At 40.3% G+C, this 27,137-nt stretch overlaps 1 protein-coding gene across 1 annotated transcript; it reads left to right on the top strand.

Annotated features, from left to right (window-relative positions):
- ralyl (RALY RNA binding protein like) lies at positions 1-27,137 on the top strand (the record flags this gene model as incomplete). The annotated part of the gene is made up of 7 exons (XM_083907914.1): positions 1-256; positions 20,359-20,434; positions 22,623-22,670; positions 24,442-24,629; positions 25,536-25,649; positions 25,873-26,030; positions 27,105-27,137. 7 exons carry the CDS (start codon positions 1-3, stop codon positions 27,135-27,137), a joined length of 873 nt encoding a protein of 290 aa, XP_083764040.1.

Below are 27,137 nucleotides of genomic sequence, written 5' to 3'. Positions count from 1 at the left end.
ATGACTGGGAAGACCCAGACCAGCAGCGTGACAAACAAGAATGACCCGCGCTCCCTCAACTCCCGTGTCTTCATTGGCAACCTCAACACGGCAGTGGTGAACAAGGCTGACATTGAGGCCATCTTCGCCAAATACGGGAAGATTGTGGGCTGCTCAGTGCACAAGGGTTTTGCGTTCGTCCAGTACGCCAGTGAAAGGAATGCCCGGACAGCTGTGGCCAGAGAGAACACCAGGGTCATCGCCGGACAATCACTAGGTAATGATGATCTAGTGGGCATCACACTTTCAAAGATTACAGCCCCACAATTCACTAATATGGTTAAATATGAAATATTTTCAACATGAACTGGAAACTTTATCATGGGAATTGTGTTACCAAAGGGGGCTGCGTTAATTTTTAAACTCAAAACTCCAGGCTGACAATAGAAGTCTGGCATTTCTTCACTTCTTTGCATTGTTGGTAGTTTACCATAACTGAAGACAGGGGACCCAGGGATCAATGGGTCAAACATCTTGGGACACATTTTTGTGAGCTGAAAATTATATGCAGATTCCATCAGCTATCACATTATATAACAACATTCATGACTATAATTAACAGAATGTCCAGATACAGATCTTTTGGGATGGAATGACATAGTTCATGATGAATAATTGTATTATAAGTGGTGGGCATGACATCTATTGGATGACTGGATGTGGCCCACGGGCGGCAAGTTTATAGTTAAGTTTGATATCAAATATATTAAATATAAGACTCCAAGCTGCATGAACATAACTCACTTGTGTCACACGGTTTTAATAATGTGTTACTTTAAAAAAGAAAAAGGAAAAAAATGAAACGTGACTCAAAAGAGAGACCGAAACTGTAGATGTTGACAAAGATGTACAAAGTTTCATGTTCCATTTTTCAAAGCCTGCATAGGGCTAGTGCATTGAAGTAAGAGCCTCATTACTGTGCCTGATAGTCACTATAGGGACTAATATGTATGTGTGGGAACCCTGTAACACTCTGCCTCAGTCGAATCCCGGTTTATTTTTGTGTTGAGTTAGAATGTTATCCCCCTGTGCACATGGATTTTCTCCATTATTCTCCAACATTGCTTCCATAGTCTAAAACTAAAAAAAAAAAAAAACTTGCACAAAAATATTGTTGTAGTTACAGTTGTAGAGGTACATTTGCACAAAAGTGTGTGTTTAAAAAAAAAAACTGTAATGTGGTTCATTTATAACATTATTGATCTGCAGCAGTTACTGAAAACCTCATAACAAAACAAACACATAAACATTTACTGCAAAAGCAATAACAAAAACAACAACACATCAAGCCTTGCCCCCCAGCTGCCCCCCTAACTTTTGTGTTTTAAAAACTTAGCTTGTAAAAACATCCGCTGCTATGTCCACAAGCTTTTCAAAGTGTTGAAACAAACAATAAATTGACCAAAATTCAATAATTGTAAATATAATCTTACCCTCCTTGATGCGGACCAGGTGGTAGGTGTTTCGAAGGTCAAGCTTGGTGAAGACACGGGCTTTGCAGAGAGGGCTGAAGGCAGCATCCAGAAGGGGCAAAGCGTACTTAAAACCCGCTCCAACAGGGGAAGAGGAGGTGATGGATTAGTCCGGCAGCCAACGACTGGTTTACATAATCCTCCATGCTGCTTCGTTCTGAGGAGTTGTACATACGACTGGAGGGGAGCGAGGAACCAAGAAGAGTCGTATGGTCTATGAGGAGGTAGGGAAAGTGCCAGTTCTTTTGAGAAAACCTCGCCGAGGTGGTGATAGACCTTTGGAACAGAAGACATGTCCGGAGGTTTTGGTGAGGTAGGAGAAGACTTGACGGTGGAGGGAAGTGCCGAGTGAAGACAGCGGGAGTCACAGGGTACACTCCAGCCAGAGAGTTGTCCTGTCGCCCAGTCGTACTGCGAGTTGTGGAGAGCCAACCAGGGGAGACCCAGCACAACAGGAGCCGACGAGGAGGGGATGAGGAACAGCTGGATGAGTTTGTGGTGGTTGCCGTAGAGGATGAGGTTGAGTGCGATGAGTGATGGAGGCAAGGCGTTTGCCGTCCAGGTCGAGGATCTCCTTGGCTTCCGGAAGTGGCACCGTGGGGATTCCAGCCTGGGTAGCGACTTGCAGGTCAATGAAACAGTCGTCCGCCCCCGAATCGACCAGACAGGAGAGAGGTAGGGACTGCATTGACCACTGGATCTTGCCTGGGAGCGTGACTCGTCGTGGAGAAGGACAGGAAATGGCTCCGCCCGCCAGCACTCCTGCATGAGCTGGTGGGATTAATCTTTTGGCCAAAGCGGGCAGGAGGCCAGTTGGTGGTTTAGCCCCCCACAGTAGATGCAGGCTCCAGTCTTTAGTCTGCGGTTTCTCTCTGATGAAGTGAGCCAGGCCCGACCCAGCTGCATGGGCTCAGAGGAATCGTTGGAGGAAACCGGGGGGGGGCGGGGTGAGGGAGTGTGGAAGCGAACTGGGGGAGTGATCGAAGCTATGGGTGTAGCGCTAGCTAGCTTGCGTGACGTACTCGCTCTCTCCCGACGTCTCTCGCGGAGTTGATTGTCGAGGCGAATCGTTAACTCAATAAGAGAATCCAGATTCAGTGATTCGTCGCGAGTAGCCAATTCGTCCCTCAGTTCCTCGTTTAGGTTTTTAATAAAAATAGCTCGAAGCGATGAATCGTTCCAGCCGCTTTCCGCGGCGTGGATGCAAAACTGAATGGAAAAGTCAGCGACGGAAGAGTTCCCCTGAGCTAAGTTAATAAGTCATGTGGATGTGTCGGTATTCTGTAGCGAATGGTCAAAGACCTTACGGAGTTCCGCAGTAAACGAACCATAGGTGATTGAGGCATTACAAAGGGTGGCCGTAGCCCATTGAGCAGCTCTGCCCGACAGCAGGTTAACAATGAAGGCTATCTTCGCGCTGTCAGAGGGGTACGTGAGTGGCTGTAGGTCAAACACTAGCGAACATTGGTATAAAAAACCTGAACATCTACCAATCTCGCCTGAAAAGCGTTCTGGGATCGGAATGAACGGCTCTTGCGGAAGAGACATGGAAGTGTGAGAACCGGGAGTAGCTTCTCTCCTCGTGTTCGAGGGAATAGGTGTTAAAGTCGCTGTGGGTTGATTTACAACTGTGGCGAGACTCGTGGATAATTAGCGGATGGAATTAGCCATCTCAGAGAGTTGTGAATTATGACGCCCAATGAGGGTTCCTTGCGTCTCTAGTGCCTGACGAAGAGAGTTTAAATCTGCCGGGTCCATTGTTGGTCAGATCGTTATGTTACGATTAGCCTCAGGGAAGCAATAGTGTAATTAGAGAGGTGGACCCGAAAGCAGAAGGAGACGGTAAGTATGTAAAAATAATAATACTATAGAAAGGAGAAAATAAAGGGTTAGCGTGGCTAGGAGACGAGCCGTGTTCCAACACGGAACAAACAAAGAGAGGACTGACGACAACCAGTGGTTCTCAGAGTTGCAGGAGACAGATATTTAAAATAAACAATGAACAATGAACAATGAACTATAGATCAGTTAAAAAAAAACTTTAAAATGCAGAAAAATGCATTCTAACAACGTTTTGTGCAGCCGTGCTACGACGACCCCACCCACGTTGAGGCTGTACTGTGAAGTAATGGAAAATGACGTACCTGATAGAGTTGCGTAGAACCGAGTAGTGCTAGAACTGTATAATGAAAAAGGACCATAACATCCTTTCTGGTATGTTAAGGCCACCGTAGTTCCCTTACATGGTTTGGAAAGAGAGGGGTGTGTGGATTTTCTTCCATTTGCTCCTGCAGGGTCACCATTCGATGTCAGTATTTATGGCACACTGGACCTCTACAGCAGCTCCTCGTTGTTATGTACGCTGATAAATTCACAACAACAATTCCCAAAGTAGAATAACTTGGTTAAACAGTGATCTGTGTGTGTTTCCCTGGTGTGCGTACATGTGTGTGTGAGAGAGAGAGAGAGAGAGAGAGAGAGAGAGAGAGAGAGAGAGAGAGAGAGAGAGAGAGAGAGAGAGAGAGAGAGAGAGAGAGAGAGAGGAAATCCAATTACGGCATCCAGCTGAGAAGATCACAGCTCAACAACTGAAACAACTAAACAAAGGCAGTGAGACAGAAACCAAAATGAGATCTTCCTTTGCATAATGTTTGCATAGTGTGGCTCCACTGACTGCTCTTCATAATGCCCATGTAAACACTGAGAGTCTCGTGGACACACAAGCAGACACAATAAATTCAACATATTAACAATGCACCAAGTGTCAGAGGCGTAGTGCTGGTGCCTAAAGCAATGTCTCTGCTTTGGAAAATAATCTTTTATGCTTTTATTCCGCTGAAATTTAACCCCCAAACCCCTTATCTTTTAAACATGAACTCTATATCTGATTAAACTCTGCAGCTACACTGTCAGAGGTGTGAGCAGCCTGCACGCAATGTGAATTCTCGATGTTTTCTTGAACCCTCTTTCCTCTTTTATTTAATTACTCAACGGGAAGTGGACATAAAGGACAATTGTGCAAAAGCATAACATGTGAGAGCCGAGGTCACAAGGTCAGCTTTAAACCTGTAATGTCCTGAGTACACAGCGAGCTGCTTGTTCCACGCTTGAGTGGCTTCACAGTTTTTCTCCATTGGTTTGGCTCATTTCTTGAAACAGAAATTACATTCTCAAAACTCTAAGATCACAGTCTTACAGTTCAGCACAACACCATGGGCCAATTCCAATTCCTTTCTTAACCCTCAATCTTAACCCTCAAGCTCAACCCTTATCTTAACTGGCCCTCAAAACCAAGTGTTGAGGGTTATTTTGCCACTTAGAAATGGGACACCCCTTAAATGCAGATACGTCTTCAGACTGTAGGGGGCAGAATAACGTGAAAGCTGCGTCCAGTCTGTCAACTCCAAAAAAGAAGAAGAAGAACACATTTACGTCACGATTATTTATTTATTATTTTATTTCAGTCAAGTTATTAGGTTGTCAGTTAGTTATAAGATGATACTCATACAAATACCACAACCACGGACATATTCAGCTGACAGTTACCACACACCACGGCTTATTGAAGGGTAAACGATAGCAAATGATCGAGTGTGCCGGCTATTGACAAAAGATCGTAAAATAAAAATAAATGTTACGCAACAATGACGTCAGTAATCTATAATATGGGCCTAAACTAAGATAATATGGTTTTCATATTTTTTATATCTCTATTAACAAAGAAAATACTTCATTTGTATCGCACTTGTTTCGCTGCTTTCAACGCCATCTTTCTCATGTGGAAACACGCAATGCATTCTGGGTAGCCCTTGCTCCCAAGGGTGGTCTTGGAAAATCTCAATAATGAGGGCGATACAGCCCTTAAACTCGCCCCTCAACTGAATTTTTCTGAGAATCGGGACAGCACTTGCACGAGAGGGAGCGCGCATTTTTGAGATTGAGGTTTAAGATTGAGGATTAAGCAAGGAATTGGAATTCACCCCAAGGTTCACCTGCAAAAGCTCATATCTCTCCCAAAACAGTTCACTCATGTGTCAAAACTACATTTATTTCTCATATAAATAGTCAGTGTCCCCAAAATCAATTGTTCCTTTGGCATTGTGTAAGCACTGCAAGTCACAATGTTTAGATGTTTTGTCGCTTTGGCAGAGGACCATTGAAATATCCCTCATGTCCACCTCTCTAGAATACTGATTTTTTTTGGGGGGGATTTTATTGTTAAAGTACCCTCCAAGGTTTGACATCATACATTGCACTCATACTGCCAAGGAAATTGTAACCATTTTTATTCACAGATATAAACTAACTTCAACAAGTAAAAAAATAAAAAATAAAAAGTCAAAGAAAATTGTAGTAACGTGAAGTTCCACAAGGTGGTGCAGTGGGTCTGGTGTACCGCAATATACATGTAGAGCAAGCGAGGTTTTGTTGATGTTTCAGACCAGCTCCATGCTATGTACGTGACATGTACACTTGCCTGCCTTTTGCTACAGTTCTATGAAGTAAAGCAGTGTTTCCTTATCTACTTGTTTCTCGTGTGAGTTACTACAAAAATGTATACAGCACAATATACAATAATATAAACACATAAACAAAAAACAAGTAAAATGATATGTAGCCTACAGTGCTGTAAATAAAGCTGGAGATTCAAAACATTTATTGAGGACATTTCTGTCCTCCCCCTCACCCTCCTGGCCATCCCCTGCACTGATCTCCTGTAATATCATCACATGCTCTTACCATGAAATCAGTATTCAACAGCGTGCGTGTGCGTGCGCGTGCGCGTGCGTGTAGTTGCTCTCATCTCGCTGTGATTGCTGTCTGGTTTGGTCTTTGAGCGCCTCTCTGTGGTTGAAATACGTACTGCAGAACATTATATTCAAGGTGGATAAAGCGGACATAATGCTTTCTCTCTCTGTTATATAACAGTTAACCATTTGTTTGCTCACCTCCTTGTTACATATCACATAGAACCATATCTCAGACTGATTCACTTCTTTTATTTGAACAGCACACTTGGGAAAATTGAACAAAAAGATATTGAGATATTAAATAAATACAGAAACAAATTGATTAACTTAACCAGTAGGTAATGTGTAAACGAATGGGTACAAATGGGTGAATGGCAGCTTTGAGTAGTTAGGGCTAGGGAAATATAAAATATAAAATATAAAAATATTATTATATATAGAAACAGGAACTGAAATATTATCGAGAGCTCCTTCAATCAGGCAATTATTTGTATGATTTTATTCCATCTACATGAACACTAGGTGGTGCTGAGAGAATTGCAGTGGGGGGAGATGACATCAAATGTGTGGGACATATTGTCCCTCAGCATGTCTGATTCATTTGAATTCCTGAACACTCATGCTGGGATCGCCTGCACAGAATTCTCAGCTACACATTAATATTTATTATATTTTTACAGCTATTTATTTGTTCCATGAATAGTAGCAGTTGTGTTTGTGTTCCGTTGCAGACTTAATCTAGATTAGCAGACACACACAGAGTCTGCTTTAGGTCTAACACCCTCAGATGTGTTTTTGTATTCCTCCAAAAATGTCAAAATAAAACAATTGTTAAGGACATTGACATTTCATTTCTTTGATTGGCCTTGAAGTGTTGAATCATTAACGTGCCTTTTCCTGCCTTTTCTTACAGAGAACATGCCTCATGAACTCTACAGACAATTCCAAAAACACACACACAATGGGCAAAACCCCTCAATTCTCCTGCAAAATGAAACTTTACATTCAAAACAATGTTATTTCTTCTAAAAATGGTATTTTTCAAATGACACACACAAACCATCATATTAATAGACATTTATAAGAACCAGTTGAACACTGATGTGCTCAATGTAAAACACTATGATGAATGGAAAACACTTCTTCTCTATTTATCATCATGACTTAGGCCTTTTTTTGTTTAGTGTTACCCTTACTACAGACACTACATACATAAGTGTGTAAAATATTTTATCATATTGTTTTTATAGGCCCTGTGTTGGACTGGTGAACTGTCCAGGGTGTGACCCCGCTGATCGCCCTATGTCACCCCGCGACCCTCCGCTGGAGGATGAAGCAGTAGATAATGGATGGATTGTTTTTATACTCAAAACACACAAATACACAGTAACAAATATATTTTATTCCTATTTATTTCCCACAAAAACAATGTACACAGTGTCCATCCCAACCAACACAAAGTTGCACATACAGTGGTCTACATACAAAACAGAACCCTTTTATGCTAACGCTCTGATTGCAGGGTTATCTATATCATCTATAACAGAGCCCAAATGCTGAAGCAGCTGGGGAATCAGTAGGCCCCTTCCCCCCACTGGGCGTGCTGCTTTTTCAATCGGTTTCTTAAGTCCTCAGCCCATGCACTTTAAATTAAATCAAATAAACACAAAAATGAATAGGAGGCAGAGGCAGTAGTGAGCTACTTTGCTTCTTGTGTGGATGAAAGTCCCTGAATTGGGACTTTTCAGGGTTCCGATCGGGTTTCTAGTTAATTTACTTCAAATGTGTGAGATAGGAGAGTATTGACACTGTGGGTAAACCCATCAGCCGTGGTTTTGAGGTTTGTCTAGTCGCTTTCTCTTGTAAGCAGAGATGACGTGGACTGACTGTCATTGTAAAGTTTTGGGACGTGGAGACACTCTTTCCTCTTTGTATACAGACAGTCACATACCTTGAGGCACAGATAATGGTGTTGACCCAGAGTGGAAAACAATCAGCAGATGGAAAATATATTAATCACTATTACCATCCATCCATCCTTCCACCCATCCAATCGTCTACCACTTTATCCTCCACATGATGGTTGCAGGTAACTGGAGCAAATACCAGCTGAGTCGATCAACTCAGAGTTCAGGGTTAGACTGAGAGTTTGTTGAACCTGCTTTGGGAAACAGACCCCAGGTCAAGAGCTGGGTTAACCCTGAGCAAGTTACACAATCACCAATGCTCATTGTTAATTGGTCACTCTTAATTGACCCCAGCACATACAGTACACTCCACATGTTAGTCTCCCCACCAGGAAGTGCATCTTGCATAAAAATCTCAAATATCTCAAACAGTATGTGTGTTATCTGCTGTGATGAGAGGGAGAAGCTGAAAAAAAAAAAAAAAACATAAATAGATCTTTTTAATCATGAACCTAATTTCACATTGCCCGATTTGTAACAGAAGAAAATATTGAAATCTGTTGATTTGGTTGATTTTATCGCCAGCCGTTGAAGCTGAGTGAAGGATATTTAGTCAGGAGTTCCCCCCTGTAATAGTTTGAGTAATGGTACGGTCTGAGGCTAGTGCTGGAAGTGAAGTGCACAGTCAGTCTGTCTAGTTTTGGGAGAGAGAAAAGGAAGCAGGCTCCACCACCACAGCAGTGTTCCTCTGCTCGTCATGACCATGTTCAAAGGCAGACGTCACAACCAGAGATGTGAGTATGAGAGATGCTGCTGAAGTTAATGCAAACTATTCTGACATGTAACTGCATAGGAGTGCCAGGAGTGTCATTTCTGTGCTGTTAAATGACAGAGCCCAATATTAAAAGTTCACAGAAGCGGCTTCTTCTTGTTTACAGATTCAATTATCTGTTTATTTAGAGTAAATGTCATTCATTGAACACAATTTTCAGCTGATTTATGGAGCCACAAACACAATGTTCAGTGAAATGTGAAACTTGTTCTCGTTACGGGCGACTTGTTAGGGTTGAAATACATGTATTTTAATTTTGGTGCTTTTCTGTTGCCTGTCATTCAGCTAAAGTGTACACTTGATGTGCATTGTGATTTATATTTATTTATTTATATATATATATATATATATATATATATTTATATAGTTTCTTATGATGTCTGTATGTGAACTAAATAATGTAAAATACAGTAGATTCTGGTAGGGCTGCAACTAATAATTATTTTCATAATCGATGAATCTGTCAGTTAATTTCTCAATTGATTAGTCATTTGGTCCATAAATTGTTGAAAAATGAAAAAAAAAAAAAACGTTTTTATCATCAATCAAAAAATGTCTTATGTTGTCCTCGACATCTTTGTTATGTGGAGCAAATAAACCACAACATTGAGAAATGAGAAACTGAGTTTTGAGTTTTAATTATTGAAAAAAAAAAAAAACAGAAACCGATGAATCAATGATCAACATATTTGACGTTTGATATTGTACTTAATTGATTAATTGAGTTATTATTGCAGCCCTAGATTCTAATTTGAATATTGGTGCTGATACAAACCATTAACACAGACAAATAGGAAACAAATTGTTTTAACTGCCAGAATATTCCTTGTATAATTGAAATAATTCACGTGTTCGTAATAATAATAATAATAATAATTCGTAATAATTCATCATGTGTGAATATGACAGCATGCTGAATGTGAGGGCCTGTTTGGAAATTTGCATTCAAGTCTTCAGGGCAGTCATTGATCATAACAGACCACTAGTTTCTGACATTTAAAAGATTCATTGATAATGAAAATAATCTCTGTTTGCACCATAAAGATTTATGAGACAACATAAATCTCTTATCACATTTTTCCCCCTGCTGTTCAGGCAATGTGTGTATTATTGTCTCTGTGACTTGATCACAGACAGGAGGCTTTTTCTTTTTGGTGACTGCAGTTTTGCATGAAAGTCGAGCAGCTTCTGTAAGTATATAAGTTGTGTGTTCAGAAAGCACTGCAGTGGAGCCTCTGAGCAATGCACACCGTCTCCTGACAGTTGCACATGGCATCTTTAGGTTTTAGGTGTGTGTGTGTGTGCGTGCGTTCTTCATGCTAAGCGTCTGTGGACATTAGTTAATAAATCATATACTAACATATATAGTATATAGAACTACGAGCACTGTATGAGGAGTTTGCTCTATTGAAACTACAAAGCACTGGCAGTGTGAAGCTGGTGCAGTACGGCTGGTGGTAATACAGTAAAATGGATTCAGAAATAGTGGCCATTTTATCATTGTTGTGTTCAATAATTCTGCTGCACACAACAATAGAAATAAACACCTTTACAGTCTTTGTCCTGCGATGACTTGTTAAGAGCATTGTTCAAAATAAACTGAAGCAGAGAGGCGGCCTTCGTCGGCTGGCAACTTCACGCGTCACATAACAGACTCAGAAAAGCAGATGGCCATCACAAATAAGTTGACATTTGAGGGGTTTTATTTTATTTATTTATGTATTGTCAAATCGTTTCCTTTTATTTGACAAATTATGTGGCGTTTTTCATATGAGAAATGCAGCACAAAGACACAGTTTGATGGTTTCAGCTGATGCCATGCCAGGCGCTCGGTTCAGGTGAGGTCGCCGGAAACGCGGGACAAACATAATGAGGGGCCATAAATGCACCAATTGCTGCTGAATGCCCTTTTAAGGGATGGTGCAATGAAATCAGAGTGTGAAATACCCTTTTTTTTTCTTCTTTTCATTACAATACACAAAAAAATGATATATTTTTCATGCCATTATATCCTGCTAATTTCACAGCTAGTTAGATTCATCCCTGACAATTTGCTGGGGTCACGACCCACAAGTTGGGAATGACTAAAAAAAACAATGTGAACACATTAAAATTGTTGCTTTTTAAAATATTTTATGTCAGTTAAAGGTTGACACAAACAACTCTTGTGTAGACAATTAAATGTAAGCAATGATGACCACGGTATTATAATAATAATAATAATAATGTACTTTAATTTACAATTAAAAAAAAAATCATACATTTATTTATTCATCACTACCACTGTATCCACCACGCTTCAAAGTGTCACAGTTAAGAGCCAAACTTGCATCATTACACCAGGAGATCAGAAGATGCTTAAACAGGAAAGGAAGACGAGTGCAATAATAATCTCAGGAGAGATGAAAGCCTTGGTTATCTCTACCTTAGGCTATGCTGATACCCTCATTATGATTTAATGCAAAAATCAACATGAGTCGATGTTTGGAAGAACCAAGGAGGCTCCACATTTTACCTTCTGCACGACTAGTTTATGTCTTTGGATTTAACAACATCCTTTTTCTAATTCTTGTATACCTGTTGTGATGTATTGACTCCAGCCAACCCTAAAATTTAGTTGTCCCACATCATGTTCTCTTTAATGGACCGTAGCTCGGCAGGTCTAATGAAAATAATTTTATGCTTGGGGGTGGGGGGGTTCGGGGACAAGGTGCCTAAATTTATGTCCTGCCAAGTAACTATTTTTCCATAAGAGGACAAAAGAGCAAATTACAAGCAATTAATTAGGGAGGGACGGGCTGTCGAGCCATGCATCCACATCACAACCTATAACAAAAACTGCACTTGACTATGCACTATGTCATATTTACTGTTTTATGTTTTGGTCTGTTTTTTTGTTTTTTTTCTGTTTTTCATTTGTTTGCATCATTTGATGATGTTATTTTCTCAAAACTTCATTTGAACAGGCTTTCTTGACATGTGACTCTGACTTTATTGTCCCTTCACTCTCAGTTACTTCCAATATTTAGCCCACAGTCACAGCCTCAAATCTTACGTCTGTAACATTTCAATAAATACATTTTAAATACATATTTAAGTGGTTAATAACACACATGGATTTAGTCGTGACACCTGCTGACCAGTGAGTCAGAAACCGTGACTAATAAGTTTATGATCTTAGTTTGGATAATGGTACGACTCATTGTTAGAGGATGGATTTAGATGATGTGGAAAAGTCAGACCAGAGTCTACCTTTGTGAAACCAAGTAAATGAAATCAAATGGAAATGGCTGAGTTTGAATGCTTTTCAGTAGTTGTGTATGTGTATCCAGACAAACATTTACTCCCTCACCCTGCCCTCTTTACGGATGATGTGCTCTCAGGTGTCATAAAAAGAGAAAGCTGCCTTTGCCCTTGAGCCTCCGTTGGAGATTATTCAAGTCATCCCTGTCAGAATTACAGGGTGAGAGCACGACGTAGATTGAATGTGTGACCGCTGTCATGCAGGATATGCCCTCGTCGCACATTTGTATTCACACAGGCACTTTTTGTGATCTCGTAATCGAATGCTGTTCCCTTGCTCTCTGGATATGAGCAGCAGCAGAGATTGGAATTTGTTATGTGCCAGAGGTGATGGTTTGTTTGTTTGTCAGCTAAAGATTCTGTTTAGGCAGCGTACTTTCAGGGGAGGAAATGAACTGTCCCATTTCTTCCCTGAAGCTAATTTACCACATCACTTTCCCCTGCTGTCATAGGTAACCACTTACTTCTTCACTGTTCCCATTACACATTTCCTAAGAGCTGCAGATGAAGAAAGACAGAATTAAAAGGCCAATCTTCCAATTTCAGAAATGTAAACGTATTGTCACATATCAGGAGGAAACTTGGTAATTTACTGCCATCAAGCTTGTGTGTTCCTGGTATTCCTCATGTTGCGGGGACCTGCATGTGCTAATACAGGCACACTACGAGGACTTGTCTTCCCTATGGGGACAAACAAGTCCACATAACATAATTTACATTTAAGGTGAAGACATGTTGTATGGTTATGGGTTACTTTTTATTTGCACTTTTATTATATATTATACAACCTCATAAGTATCCTTATTGCTGCATGACTCACTTCCTCAATCTGACACGATAGGAACTGTCCACTTATCAGGATATTTGTGGATCGTAGGTAATAGATTAAACTTACATGGAGGAGAAGGATCTGGGACAAAAAAAATATATATTGGCCAATAATTCAAATTTCTTTCTGTGTGTCGAGTTGCAGAGAATGTGTCAAAGGTGTCTATTTGGGTTGATTAGGTTTTGAGTTTGATCGAAGAATAACTATTTTGGATCCCTTGTCCGCGGCTTTCTTAGTGTCTTTATTTCCCAGAGGCGACTGGAAGGTTCTCTCTTGGACAGACACATTGACACTTTCTGAATTGAATTATGGTTAGGTTACATTTAGGTTTAGACAGTAATTGAAGAGGAGGAGGCAGATTCACAAAGTGAGTGAGAGAGAGGCAGGAGTGACAGGGAGGAAGAGGGTGCTCAGCCTTTTAAGTTTGTTTTTTAAAGCAGAACTCGACCGGAAGTTTCTATTAACGCTGTTTTTGGGTATGTATCTGCGTCATTACCTTGTTTACGTAGCCATGAAGCCCAAACAAACAGTTCAGCCACTGCTGAGAACGCTGTGTTTATTGTAATCTCGGGGCTCAGCGAGATCTCTGAAAATCCCGTAATAGTTACGCAAACATCGGTTCTCCTGAACAGCAGATCGTCCTGCTCCGGGCACTAGTCCGGGCACATCCGGTTGCGTACATTGAACCACAGAAGAAGAATAACGTCCGTTGTGGAGGTGTTTCACGAGCGACAGTGTCTTCTGACTCTGGGTCTGACTCCGGGTACTCTTGATACTCAAGTACTTTTAAAAACGAGTACTTCAGTACTTTTACTTAAGTAGACATCTGACTTTAGTATTTTGACTTGTACTTGAGTAAAATTTAGCAAGGGGTATCTGTACTTTTACTCAAGTAATGAAGCTGTGTACTCTGTCCGCCTCTGGTGAAGACATTGTGTCCTCACAACTGTAAAGGGCTTGTTGGGGGTTAAGACCAGGTTTTAGTGAATGCATTATGTCTATGAGTGTCCCCAGTAAGAACGCTGTATGAGAATGTGTGTGTATGAGTGTATTTCCCCATCAAATTTTAATGACTTGTCCACACCACGAGAGACATAGAGCTTGGGGACAGACTGAGCGCCGTATGTCTAACTACAAAAAGACACACACATGCAGAAAGAAATCAATACATTCACAGGTAATTTAGTGCAACTTCATTAATATGAATGAACACAAAAGCAGTCGGAGCGCCCCAGAGGCGTGGATGATTGTCTTCCTGCAGTGTGGAGGGATGAAACTCAGCCATATCCTTCCCGTAAGATACGCTCAGTTAAAATTATGTCTTGTGAAGCCAGAGAGGGAGGCTTTTATCTTCTACATGGACGAGGCCAGACGGTGTAAAAACATTCCCTAGACCTCACTGAATGTGATTTAAAAACCACGTAGACCGAGCGAGAAAAAGACCAAAACAAATCCATCAGAGGTCTTGAGATAGCACAGATCTATGATCTTAGAGCCTTTGGGCACTCCTGTAAATTTTCAGGATTTTCCTTTATAAATCATTGGTTGTTTGGATAAGAAATTTCAGTTAAATATGTGACCTGCCACAGACCAAGGGGGCGCTAGTCGGCCCAGCGCAAAACGAGAAAAAATAGGAAAACGTTTTGTTTTTTTTCAAAGTTAGGGATTTCCGTTTTTTTTCAAAATTACACATGTTGAAGTTTTGAAGAAGCCACCACATACTTCAAATCACAGTATTGTGGGTCTTAAAACCATAAACTTTGTGTTTGAATTAAGGTTGTTTTATCGCTGTGAATCACTCCTAGTTTGGGTGTGGCGATCTCACATTCCAGTTTCGCATACCACTCAGTGGCGGCTCCTGAAGAAAATTTCAGGAGGGGCAATTTTTTCTGATAATGATAAGGTGACCCATTCAATAGGTGCATAAAGCAAGACAGTATCAATTTGTTAGGTGATTAACAGTCCTCCTGTGTCCACTAAATGGCAACTTGATAAACAAATATTATTTACATGAATCTAATGTATGATGTAAAACAGCTAAACAGGACACAGGATGTGTCCAGCAACCACATAAAGACAGGGGCAGCATATTAAGTCAAGTATTTATTAACTGACCAAGGATCAAGAGCTTTCACAACCTTTACCAGAGACATACAACAGACATATGACAAGATAGTGATTCTCCACGTCAATCAAATCGCCCCAAAATAAATAATAAAAAAAATAACATGGTCGCGGGCCGCGGTTGCATAGCCACCGCTAGCAGCGAGACGCCATGTTTCTACCGGAGCCTGTAAGGACAAACGCGAGAGTACAAATCAAGCGTCTCTTTACTTGTAGCTGAAGTCCCGCCTCCACTCTCTCCGCTTCGTCTGCTACGGCCGCGGTAGCTCCGCCCTCTCCCTCGCCTCACGAACCTCATCTGCTGACACGGAGAAAGACGACGAGTTCGACATTTGATTAGCTGCGGATACCGTAGCGCTCAGGGAAGGGAGGGGGTGAGCAGATTTTGTAAATTTCAGCCTCTCCTCTAGATGGCACTATAAAGTACTTACTTCAACTTTAAAGCATCGTTACAATCCTTTATTCCCTCAAAATATTTCCTCTTTTTTCTGTGAGGACGCAGTCACCTGCCCATATGGCGGTGGGCGGCGCTGCCCAGTCATTACGCACTGATGACTGAGTGAATTCTATCTGGTGATTTCAATGCGGGCCACGTGCCCCATCCTGTCACACTATCATGCTGAAGTGCATGCAAGATACCCATTCACTCTGTAGAGCTGTACCTTTTTTATTGACAACAGGCATCAGTTGTTATCTGCCCTGCAAAAGCACAAATGGGCAACATTATCCCCCACCAACACTGGCAAACGTTTTTCACCTGCACCAAGTTTAGAAAAAGCCTGTGGGTGGTTGAGAAAGTGGCCAGTGGTGATACAGTTCGTGTGTTGGCAACACATACACAGAGGCGCAGCTTGTGAACAGGCAAGGCAGGCAACTGCTTGGGGCCCCGACACTCGGAGCCTGGGGGCTGGTTTTACTGAAATGTGCAGTGACCAGGCGCATTCCTGTCCCCCTTAAAAAACAATGGACGATTTGCAATGACATCTCAGTAGTAAACCTCCCTAAAGGGGCCCCACCTCACGTTAACCTCTGTGAAGTTATCGTTCTGCAAGTTGGAAAATGAAGATTATTTACAGTATAATGTATTTTTTTTACTAAGTTTATATCGTTTTTGAAAAGCTATTTACAGTATGTTATTGTTCTTTACATTTATATTCTCACATACTTTTTAATGACAAGGTTTTTCCGTGTTATTTCATTCATTTTGAAAAAAAAAAAAGATTTTGAACTCATACATTGTCCGTTGGTGCCAGATCATTTATAACATAATGATGATGAACATTGTTTGGAAGGGCCCCCTGGGAATCTTTGCTTAGGGCCCCTACAGACTCTAGAATCGCCTCTGCACATACAAACACACATGTTGAGGTTTATGTGTTTTTTTTTATTATTTTGCTGCAACCAACTTGCCCACAATGGCTTCAGCATTATGTAACTTTTTATATTCCCCCACAGTGCAATGCAGCATACAATTTACAATATCAATCAAGTCCTAAGTGGCTATTGCTTAGCAACACAGTCTCTATCTCCTCTATCTCCAGCCAGAATTTTTTTTATTATTATTTTTATGGATACACACATAAAGAAGTCAGTCTGCAGGTGTGCACACAAAAACACACGCACCAACACAATCGTATGTGCCATTTGTGTATATGATTATTATAATGACTGGAATTAATCAGATTCTCAGTGTGTCTCTGTCGTGGGAACAGAGGGTTTGGGATATTGTGAGGTGGTAGTGTTCATTTTATAGTGTTTTTTGGTGCTCCAATCTCTCTTTAATGACCCTAGCCAGTCATCTTTCAAATCAAAGGTTGTGGATTCAATTCCTGGCTCCACCTACATGTTGATGTGTCCATGAGCAAGACACTTAACCAAGGCACTTTACCTCCTGATGGCTGTGCAGCGTATGACTGGACATAAAAGATGAGTGACAGAAAACATGCTGCACATAATATGTGCTGTATAACCATTTGCCAAATGGCAAATTGTAACTGTAGTAGAAAGCAGTTTAGAGTGGTCATGTAGACCTGAAAAGTGCGATACAGACTAGTTACTACTACTATTAACCATGATGGTTAAAGCAGAATTTTGCTGTCTGCTCGCTTTTTCACATTTTTCGACAGAGCTCCCCCTACAGTTCCGGAGGATATATTTTTATCGACACCACCAAAATGACGACTGAACGACTGAAGTGAACTCAGTCAGTGATTCTGTGCTTTCTACCTCAGTTCACCTCAAACGTTAGTGTGCTATTCATGGCAGACCTCTAGAGCAGTGGTTCTCAAACGTTTTATACCAAGTACCGCCTGAGAAAATATTGAGCTCTCAAAGTAACACCATGGGAATGAGCTACAGAGATATTCTGAAAAGCCTGGCATTGGGGACACTATTGGATTGTACTTAAAAAGGAAACAATAATTGCAGGCAAGTGAAAAAAGGTGGGTCTTTAGCTGGGATTTAAAAATATTTGGGGACTGTGCTGCACGGATGTGTAGGGGGAGGCAGCTCCAGAGTCTGGGGGCTGCTACTGCAAAGGCCCTGGTCCTGGGCACTTCCAACAACAGTTGGTCAGCTGACCGAAGTGCTCTAGATGGGATGTGGAGGTAGAGAATTTTAGACAGATAAGTGGGGGCCAGACCATGGAGGGATTGGTATACAGTCAGAAGAAGTTTGAAATGAATGCGATAGCGGATGGGGAGCCAGTGGAGCGATGCGAGGACCGGGGTGATGTGATCTCGCTTCTTAGTACAGGTGAGGAGTCCATGACTCTACACTTTTGATTAGCTGATGCTATTTGCCCGCACGAACAATATTACACAAAGCAGCCATTCTTATTTGCCAAGATCTTATTCCAACTTATTGTTTAATTACAGGATGTGCAGAATAGTACCTTACATACTTCATACAGGTGAATGTTTGATGTATGTGACTGAAACAGTGCTGGAGTTAGTCTGATGTCAGTGGGGATAAAGGGAAAGCGTGGGAAGTGCTCGGTCCTACACTGTTTGCTGCTGAAGGAGCTGCTCAAAGCTCCCACAGTGTCGTTGCAGAGTCCAGGATTGCGTGAGTTCTCTTCAATCCAGTCGTCCTTGGCTTTGCTTATCTTTAGCTCCCTCTGAATCTCCCTCAGCTCCTCTTTGTCCCGTTTTTAAAAATCCACTTCTTTTTTCAGCACTGCATAAAAACCGAGGTCGTGTGTGAAGTAAGTTTGTGGCAGAACACTGTGCCAACTCTGTCGCTTCAAAGACCAACTTAATGTCCTTTGTGCAACTTCATTAATACCTATTTTTAAACTTTCCAGATGTTATAAAGTGCTTTGATATTACTGTGAATGTCCATTTCCTTAAAAAGCTTTGATTGAGATTGAAATCATCCTTCTCTGTGCTGTTTGTTAAATTGAAGTCACTGTAGCTGACTCTGTTTCACTAAGAATTCTCAACCATGCAAATATATAATGAGCTTACATGGTAAAATTGGAAAGACTCTGAATGTGTCATTTTTTATTTATTTGTGTATACTTGATGCAGTTAGATGAGCTGTTTTGGGTGTCGTCATGCATATTATAATGTTCCGTGTTTTATTGCAACAGATGCCAATGATAATTTTATTGAAAGATAATGTAAAATGTAAAGGGATATGATGTTTCCTCTCTTCTGAGAACATCAACTGCAGAGTTTAACTGCAAAGATTCAGCCCCAGTGTAAAACAAAGTTGAAAAGAAATCCATTTTGCTAAGATGCAAGAAAACTTTCAGCGAGGTTACCCTGGAGGTCAGTTTTATAATACAATGTGAATGAAGTTTATCTGATATGTCCCTGTCTGAGAAGAGATTTTGGGGAATGAATCCCTGAGACTTTATCAGTTGTGCTCTTCCTCTCACTGCATCCTCCCTCCTCTCTCAGAGTTGGAATACTAAACGTTTCTTTGTGTGATTTGCAATTTGGAATATTGATTATCAATTTTATTTATGAGTCAAAAAATGCAGCTGCATTTTGAAAATGAAAAAGCATTTCTGTTAATGCATTTTAATTTTCAAATTTGACATTTCAATTTGAATTGTGTTACCTTTTTGCTGGAGGATGTTTTGAAAATCAAATCTTAAATGTCATTTTCTTTATCATTTTAATTAAGTCACAGAATGAGCAGTCTTGAATTTGAAAAAATGAAAATGCATTTTGAAATATTGATTATTCATTTTATTTATGAGTCACAAAATGCAGCTCCATTTTCAAAATGAAAAAGCATTTCTGTTAATGCATTTTAATTTGGATAATGGCACAAATTTGCTTCCATATTAATGGAGTCCTGGGTTCTGTGACAGACTCGTGCATGATCTCTGACTCCAGATGGGAAAGAACAACAAATTGTTATTTCTTTTGTTCACTCCTGCGTGGCTTAGATTTGGTTACATTGCCATTTAACAATGATAATTGTTAATTGGGAAGTTTGGACAGTTTATTTGGTTTATAAACTATACCAGGGTTTATTCTGGGTAGGGGTTAATTTGGTCTGTTAAACCGGTACAAATCAGGTAATGACAAGCTTGTTTTCATTATAATAAAAAACACCCAAGTTGATTAATGAAGTATCAGAAGAGTTGGCAAATCATTTAGAAATAGCTAAATTCAATTGTTGCAGCTCTGGTTGTAAATCAATGCTTATGGGTTCATGAGTAGATACAGTGTTTAATAAGGAATGTAAAGACAACCCCACTGCCCATACAGTGTAAGAGATTTGAACAACTTCCCAATTCCTCTTTCTATACAAGTACACTTTGAAGTTTTACCAGCACTTACATGAGGCTGCTCCAAGCTGAAGTTGGTATCTCCACGGTGAAGTCTGGAATCTGTATTTTTATCTGACCAAAGTCCAAATCTCACAAGTGTTGTAGCTGCTTACAGCTTACAGTTTACAGTTTAGCATTCATGTAGTGACTTGACTCAGTCATAGAGAGATTTATCAAGTAATCAGGTTTGATCGAGTAATTACATCAGCTGTAAACATTGCCAAGAAGGTCACGGAGTTATATTTTCAAGAAGCAATCCAGATTCATCTATGCTGTCAAACTCTTTCATTATGAACATTTCATTGTTTACAGACATCAACATGGCAGGAGAGCCAAAACCATACAGGCCTAAGTTGGGCTCTAAGAGGCCTCTGTCGTCGCTCTACAGGTCTGTGTGACTTCCTTTACGTTACACATTGTATTTCTGACCTCCTTATTGCCTTCTGCATATTTGTACGATACAGTATGTGTTCATGATAACATTCTTTCACATGGTGTTGGCATCATGGGAACAATTTGTTTCTAATTGGGAAAATTCTAGGGAAAACAAAATACCACTTTTTTTTAATGTCCAGTACCAATATCACAAAGTTGAGTATCTACTGATATCATGTCATTTTAGAGGCTGTTTTAGAAGCTAGGAAGCGTCAAACACATTTGTGCTTAGCAATTTCAAAGACATAATTCTCCAAATGTGTGACAAATACATAAACAGCTTACAACATGACTCAGCTAAAATGCTGTTGCTGATATTTAGTTACATTTTTCCACTATAGTCCCAGCTCGCCTCGGCATGGCACGGTTTAAGTTGCATCTCCACTACAAAAAAAGTACCTTCTCAATGTGTGGGCAGAGTCATCACTGCACGGCTGCTGGAAAATGCAGCGACTTTTTTACACACACACACACACGCATACAAACAAGTGACTAGTGACTTGTAAACAGTTGTTTTCAGTGTACTGAATTATTATAATCAGTTAAATAAAAATATTTGTTCAGTACTTCCTCTATGACCGGCGCACAGACTCTGACACACACAGTCACTGGACTGAAATACAGCAGCAGGGTTTGTGATGCCAGTCACAGATCACGGACCAGATCTCCTCTGTTTAATGTTGGGATTTTAGACATTTCCCTGGGAGATGTTGGAGATCAACCCACATCTTTAGGTTCAAGTCATTTTAACTGATCTACAGTTCGGCGCTGTTTTACGCTTGAAGTTTGTGTCAGACGTCTCTTCCTGTGGAAACAAGCCAATAGTGAAGTGTAGGATCCGAGTAAATTCAGGTCAGAACAACAACAGAATTGTATTGTCAAAAGAAAAATCGAGCACTATGTTGATGGAAATAACTTTATGTAAATGAATGAAATTGCGCTAACATTTAATTTGTAACATGACATTAATGGCGCTTTTCACTCCAGAGTTCCAACACGGCTCAACTCTGCACATTTTTTTCTTTGCTTTTCCATTAGTGATAGCACCTGATACTTTTTTAGTACCTGCTCTGATGAAGTTCAAAGCGAGCTGAGCCGATACTAAAATGTGTCGTCGACAGACTGTCGGTCACTGATCATCAATCAAACTGAACAATTCCTAACTGTAGATCAGATAGACCTAAAAATCCTGAAAACATGCATTCATCTCCAAAAGGAAATAATAAATTTCAACATTTAACAGAGGAGTCATCCAACCAACGTCACAACCCATTTGATTTTATTTCAATTCAGTGCCTGTCTGTGTTCCGGTCATGCAGGACATACTGAATGATTTTGTGAACAAATCATTTGAATTAACTGAGTAATGATTCAGTTATACTGAAAACAACTGACTTTGTGTTTGTCATCACGGCAGTTTCAGTGCCGGAACTGTTTAGTGGAAAAGTGCCTTGTTGTTACAGTCGGTTTCTGTCTATAAACAGCAACCTTATTTAAGCTCCATGAGTAAAGCAACATTTTAGTTGTTTTGTGTAATGTAGGGATGTTGCAACAACCCACTGGAGGCAAAATCATATGTGTTTTTGTGGAGGCAGGAAATTGGTTCCATTTTACCAGCACCACTTTGTGCTTATTGCTTTTACATATTCACTAGTTTTTTGACAATTTCAAGATTAATGTGAAGCACAGAAAATCCACTGTACCCTATCTTAACAAAAAAAGAGATAGCTGGCACAAACAATGCCTCTCGTGTGTAGACTGAATGTGAAGCAATAGAGCCATGAGATGTTTTTGCTCAACAAAACATCTGAATAAAATATATATTATATATAAAGACATGGTTTTAGGGTAAGAGCAAGAGCTACTTGATTCAACTGATAATGTTCTTTCAGCACATAACTAATATTCTAGCACATAAACCATCATAGATAAAATGCAAAATAAATGTTTTAAAGGCTATAAAGTGTTCATTTTAAGCTTCTGAAGTTACCCAGCCTCAGGCTTCATACTGACTGCACAGTTTGCTTTCTTTGTATTCCCAGCAAGAAAGCAAAATAAAAAAAAATAAAAAATGTTTTTTGACAGCAGGCAGGATTTAAATCTGTGAGTATTAACATTTTCTTTTTTTTGTATGTTCTCAGTGGCTATGAGTTTGACTATGACTTCTACAGAGAGGATTACTATAGCAGGTATGTAAAAGGGATAATCTGGTGCCACTGGTTTATAACACTACAGTAAAGTCAGGGTGTATGTCTTTGTATTTGTGTTTAGCTTATTATTAACTTCAGGGGTGTGATTTTTATGAATTCCATTTTTTTTCGGCCTGAAAATGAGCCTCACGTGAATCATGCAGATCACCGTTTACCAGTTAGCTCCGTTAGCTCCTTGTGTCGTTTATCGCGCCTACAGTGGAACTGGAGCGGTCTGTTTATTAAAGGAAAAGAGCAGCGCTACAAATAAGCAGCGTACCTGTGTACTGCGTATGTGTGCCTCTGTTTTTAAAGTTTAACGCTACTTTAGAGACTCATTTTAACAATCGAGAGTTACGTAAACATGACGTCACGTGCGTCTTTTCCCGGTCAATTTGCCATGGAATCGCGGCATGCATTAACGCTAGTTAACGTCAGTGCCCAGCACTAAATATTTTGAATCATTTTTTATGATTTTTTTGTGATCGTGTAATATTCGTGAAACATTTAGGTAACTGGTAGGGCTGCAACGATGAATTCATCGATTTTAGAGAGGTTTTTTTTTTTTTTTTTTTTTATTAACACAAGCTTTGTGATTTTTTAGCTTCTCAAATGTGAATATTGTCTGGTTTCTTTGCTCCATTTAAAAAAAAAAAAAAAAATCATTAAAACTAGGTTCCAGGTTTGATAAACACTGATCAACATTTTAACTATATTATATGGACAAAAAAAATATTAGATTAATCGAGAAAATAATTGACAGATTGAAAAAACTAAACAGTATATTTCATTAAATACTGAAAAGACATCTCTAGCAGTGTTTCTTTGACAACCACTTTCACTTCAAGATGGAAATTGTGGCACTGAGTCCATCTCTGCCAAGATGAAAGTCTCTGTGGGTAGTGAAAAAACATTTGCATTTTTTTTAAACATGGTTTAACTCTTTTCCATGTAGGCTACTGCACTTTATTTTAATTTTTGAAACAATACAATGCCGTCGCGTCATGGTAGGTGCACCATGTATACACTCTCCTCTCTTTTCAAGACAGCTCCTGAGATAAAGATAAGTTTACAGCAGAATAGCCCCATTTCCATCTGAGGCAAAGTAACTACATTATCATAGCAGTTTTTTTTACTCTCTGTTGGGCTTACTAATGATGCTTTTATCCGCATAGATGAGCACTGAATGTCAGATACTCCCCCGGCTGTTCATTTGCACTAGCAAGGCATAGAATGCATCCACCTTCTGACATTTTCATTGGTTTGTTTACTTCCTCTGCTTTGCAATTTCCCTCAGAGTGGAATCCTTCTGCTTCGAGTCATTATTGGTTTTTGGCAATTTGATATCTCGTTGGCAAAAGGGAACAGGATTTGATTGACTAGCTGTGGCATCGTTCAATGTGAGCCACTATTGTTCAGACGTCTTTTGCAGTTGGTCTATTAGGTGCTTTTTAAAGATTTCTTGTTGCTCAAATAGCAACATCGATGTTGCTATTTGAGCAACAAGAAATCTTTAAAAAGGGCCAGTGGCGTCACTATCCTGCGCCGTTCCGTATTGTGAACTCATTTGAATTATGAAACACTTTTTGCGGCGAACATGAAAAAGAAAAAGCATTTCTCTGTTTGCTTTGTCTTTTAATTAATTGGCGCCCGTTGTCTTTGCACCGGTATGACGCCCAAGCAGTACCTTACTGTACCAAACTGCAATTATACAGCATAATACATTTTTACCTTTGAACTTGCTGCAACTGTATTTTTCATGCGTCCTCAGACTCTTTGAGTATCATGGTAGTGTCGTGCCTCCAACGCGGGCTGTGATCCCCATCAAACGCTCACGACTCGTGCCGTCCACGCGCAGATCCAAGTCCTCCTTTGCAGTCAGAGCTTGTTCGTCCTCTTCTTCCTCCTCCTCATCTTCCCGAGCGCTCAATGCTGGCTCTTCCATCACAAGTCCTAAACGTATGTTCTCTACTCCATTTATGTCCCTGAATGACTTCATTGTTTTTCGGCAGGAGACAGGTTGTAATCAAACCAGTAGTCAAAACATTAAGACAGTTATCTAAACCTTTGTATTTAGAAGCCATTACACCTAAACTGTTGGTAATAGTCACCTTTGTTTTCTCTACTTGTTTCCGCCACATTCAAGAACACGGCATTTAAAGCTGCTCTGATGTCTTACTGTATATTTACTGTCTCTGATTATAGTAATCACCAGGGTGCATTTTATCTGCAGTTTAGCATCTTGATGATTCATTCTAACCAATCACAGTATCATCTTCAGCAGAGCAGCCTCTAATAAACCCACAATACGCTGCCAGCACATCTGCTAAACACTGTTGATATTTCCCTCAAAATTGTACAAAATGATTGCTAATGTGGGATTTGTAAATAACCGTCCTCATAAGATGTTTACAGCGTGTGGTACTACCCTCAACTGACTATAATATGCAGTTCAACTTGAAATACTTCATTAGCAGGAGAGCAGGCACAAATGTGCACAGACAATGCATCCACATGCATTGTCTGTGATAAAAGACAATGATAAAGATACTAATAAAATGATACTACTCGTGAATGGATCAGATTTGAATCTCTTTACAATGATACTGTTCGGTTATTAATTGTTAATTGATGTATTTTCAAGTTGCAGAGGCTAAAAAATATGATTGAGGCAGTAAAGCTTTCATGCACATGCTTTTTTCCCCTTCCATCGATTTCACACTGATATCTGACAAACTTGCTCCTTGAGACGTGTCAGAGAAAGTGCAGGGCCCTGCTGCAGCTTTGCTGCTGTAACGGTGTCTGTCTGTCAATGAAACAACACATTTACTACGCTTTTGAACCCTCTTTCATGTGTGCTGACAGTGAAGACAGACCAGCTCCTAACCATCAAAAAGGAGCTGTCACAGATCAAGACCAAGATCGACTCACTGCTGGGAAGGCTGGAGAAGTTTGAGAGGCAGCATCGCTCTGACACGGGTAAGCTTTGACAGAGGAAGGGAGGACTGTATGCTGAAGGAGTAAAGACAGAGTGCTCACGAGCTATAGAAATAAAAGAAACACAGGGTCTTTAAGGGGAAAGGATAAAGGGCTATAAGTAATATTAAAAGGCTTATAGAGTGTCTTGTGTAGTTCAGTAAATCTGTAATGTTCTGCTGTTAATTGCTAGCCCATCTCCCTCCATCTTGCTCGCTCTTGACAGAGATGCAGAGGAAACAAGAGGAGATGTGTGAACGTCTCCATGGTGATGCAGCAGACCATTCTGGTGAAGAGGAAGCGGAGGGGGCAGCCGAGATGGAGGCGGGGGAAATGACGGACGGTGGTGAGGACGAATTTGAAGATGAAGGCGCCAGTGACATGGTGAGCAGGCCAAGTTAGCTATTTTCACTGCCAACTAGTGAGTGAGTGGTAGAAGTGGAAGTGAGTTCCCCACCTCTGAAGTCTTTTTGTCTGTGAGCCGTATTAAAGGTCCAGTGTGTAAGATTTAAGTAGAATTATGTATAAATTGCTGTTTTCATCATAATTACCCGGTTTTTATCACTATTTTGAGTTTTAATGATCACTGAAAGCTACCATAGCAGGGTGACCATGTGTCCTTAAATAGTCTTAAATTCATAAATTCTTAAATTGTGTTGAATTTGGTTCTGATGGGTCCTAAATACCTGATGGGAATAAGGACCTTTCTGCATGGAGTTTGCATGTTCTCTGTGTTTGTGTGTGGGTTTTCTCTGGGTTCTCTGGTTTCCTTCCATTCCACAGTCCAAAGACATTCAGATTTTGGGGATTTGGTTAAATTGCACATTCGAATTGACTGTAGGAGTGTGAGAATGCATGGTTGTTTGTCTCTGTATACTGTATGTGTTCCAGTGATGGCCTGGCGACCTGTCCAGGGTGTGACCTCGCCTATCGCCCTATGTCAGCTGAGATTGGCACAGCACCCCCTGCGACCCTGTGGAGGATAAAATGGTAGAAGATGGTTAGATGGGGTCCTAAATATGTTTTCTGTAAAAATAAATGATGACACAGTGAGTTACATACTAATGTATGTGCTATGTTGTTAAACCAACACTAAGGCTGTGTCCGAAAGCATCTGGAGATTTGTTTAAATCCTGGTTACACACTCCTGTACAACAGGGCAGTATGTACCTTACGTTAAAGAAGAAGAAGGAATACTAAAGATTGTATGTTGATTTTTGTATGTTGGGAAATGCTGAAGCTGAATATCTCTCATCTCACGAGAGATAATCAGCTGCAGCATGCAACTCCACAAATGTTAACAAATGTTACACAGATTTGGAAGCATATTCTGGAGATATAGGTTATGGCCCATGGATGAAATACTTAGATTTTGGTGGTGATGTGGTAGCATGGCACAATGCTATCGTTGGAGTCATTCCTATGCCTGTATTAATATCAAAAATGTTTTTCTTGCAGATAGAGAACCACATATCAGACATCGACAACTGA

Source organism: Microchirus variegatus (genome assembly GCF_963457635.1).
Source record: "Microchirus variegatus genome assembly, chromosome: 21".
Classification (NCBI taxonomy): Eukaryota; Metazoa; Chordata; class Actinopteri; order Pleuronectiformes; family Soleidae; genus Microchirus; species Microchirus variegatus.
The sequence above is the reverse complement of the archived record's forward strand: the minus strand, read 5'-3'. Positions and strand labels throughout refer to the sequence as shown.